The sequence below is a fragment of the Apis dorsata genome, unplaced genomic scaffold, assembly GCF_000469605.1.
Source record: "Apis dorsata unplaced genomic scaffold, Apis dorsata 1.3 scaffold_315, whole genome shotgun sequence".
NCBI classification, from domain to species: Eukaryota; Metazoa; Arthropoda; class Insecta; order Hymenoptera; family Apidae; genus Apis; species Apis dorsata.
In genome coordinates, this window is record NW_006263587.1 from 236,083 (window position 1) to 237,944 (window position 1,862).

Genomic DNA, 1,862 nt, shown 5'->3' on the forward strand with positions numbered 1-1,862 from the left:
ATTCGTTATCCTTCTTTTCGACAGATTTTGAAAAAAATCTTTACCGCGTATTGAGATGAAAGAAAAAGAGAGAGAGAGAGAAAAAAAAAATAAAGAACGAAGAGAAATGAAAAAACGTTGCGGCAACAAAAACCTTCCATAAATTCGATTTCCGTCCCGATGTTTGCAATTTATGGAAACGTATAATTTCATTGATAACGCGTAAATGTTACATAAGTAACGTAACCGATCTTACGTAAACGTTGGTGGAAAGAAAAGAGCATGCCTTCGAAAAGAACGAGCATTGTCGGATAAAAAAAAGATCAAGAAAGTTTGGACGGTACAATTGAATACGTACCAAATCCATCCGTTCATGAGTGCGTTTTGAATTCGCGGGGAAGCGAGTGGAAGTGGGAAGCAAGTGACAAGTTGGCATCAATGTACGACTCGGAACTGTTCAAGACTGTGTGGACGAAGATAGGGCAGATGTGCAGCTACATTACCTGCGCCAAGTCTTATCTTTCGGGTCAGTTCGACGAAGCGAGTATGAATCATATTGTTATTGTCCCAATGCGTAAAGGATTCGACACGCTCGATCGTTATTATACTCTACCGTAAACCTTGGATAAGTGTCTAAAAATCGAGAGATTATTAAAATTTATGGAGTAACGGTATTGAAATTTAAAAGTGCATTAACGGTGTGTCTCCATTAGCGTGACTGATTTATTGGCCACTTGTATATATATATATATATATATATATATATATATATATATATATATATATATATATATATATATATATATATATATATATATATATATATATATATATATATATATATATATATATATATATATATATATATATATATATATATATATATATATATATATATATATATATATATATATATATATATATACACAATATAATATATATATATATACAATATAATATATATATATATATATATATATTATTGTTTCGGATACTTGTCCAAACTTTACTGGTAAATTCACTGGTTAATCTATGGAGAAAAGCGAGTACGTAAAAAAAAGAAATAGTTCAAAATTATTTAAAGATACGGAAAAAGAATTCGTTTTTGAATTTTCTTTTTTTTTTTTTTATGCCTTCCTCCATAGTTAGACATAGATAACATTTTTCTCTTATCTTTAATAATTGCTTTTAAATAATCGGCTTTTAACGATACGAACTCGGGTAAATTGTTTAAGCCTCGTTAAACTATCGGCGTAATTATGTACAAAGGTGTATACACACGGTTATATATGCGCGATAGTGAAATAAAATTCGCAACGAAATATACGGTGGAAACGAAACGAAGTTGCTCCGCCAGACGGATGTACTTTCACTTTCCACTATTGAATTCACTATCCACTGCGCGCTAATCTATTCAAATGTGTATAATGACGTTGTCGCATTTTGTGCGTTTTGCATGTTGTCACGCATCCGTGTACGATTTAAAATTATTGAAAATTTTATAATCCCAGCATAATTTTCCCGGTTTCTATTTTTTTTTTTTTTTTTAAATTTTTTTAATTGTCGTTCGATCTTGTTATACTCTTTCGTATCTTGTTACAGTGAATTAAATTCACGTAGATATAAATATTACGTGATATTTTATGGTAATATATGTACATCGAAATAACGATTACGGGCTAGTATATCAATTTGATTGTTCTCCAAAACGGATTGAAAAAACGTTGGCTTGCGTTTAGATGGAAGGGGAATCGAATTCTCGAACAGTTCAGGGGGAATGAAATTCAGGGCAAGGTCGGGTCGCGTACGAAATTCTTGCAATGATACTGAAACAAAATTTTCAGAGAGATACATATATATATATATATATATATATATATATA

General features: G+C 30.6%; 1 protein-coding gene across 7 annotated transcripts in view; it reads left to right on the forward strand.

The window, feature by feature from the left end:
* The window catches only part of LOC102680215 (serine/threonine-protein kinase tricorner), a 41,766-nt gene that overhangs the window by 22,549 nt on the left and 17,355 nt on the right, over window positions 1-1,862 (forward strand). Inside the window, exon 1 of one of the 7 annotated variants that reach the window (XM_031511403.1) lies at window positions 363-505. The exons of the other annotated variants lie outside the window; for them this stretch is intronic. Coding sequence (XP_031367263.1) covers window positions 418-505 — 88 coding nt within the window. The 5' untranslated portion in view covers window positions 363-417. Of the gene's footprint in view, window positions 1-362; window positions 506-1,862 lie in introns of those variants that run through there. 7 annotated transcript variants of the gene reach the window in all.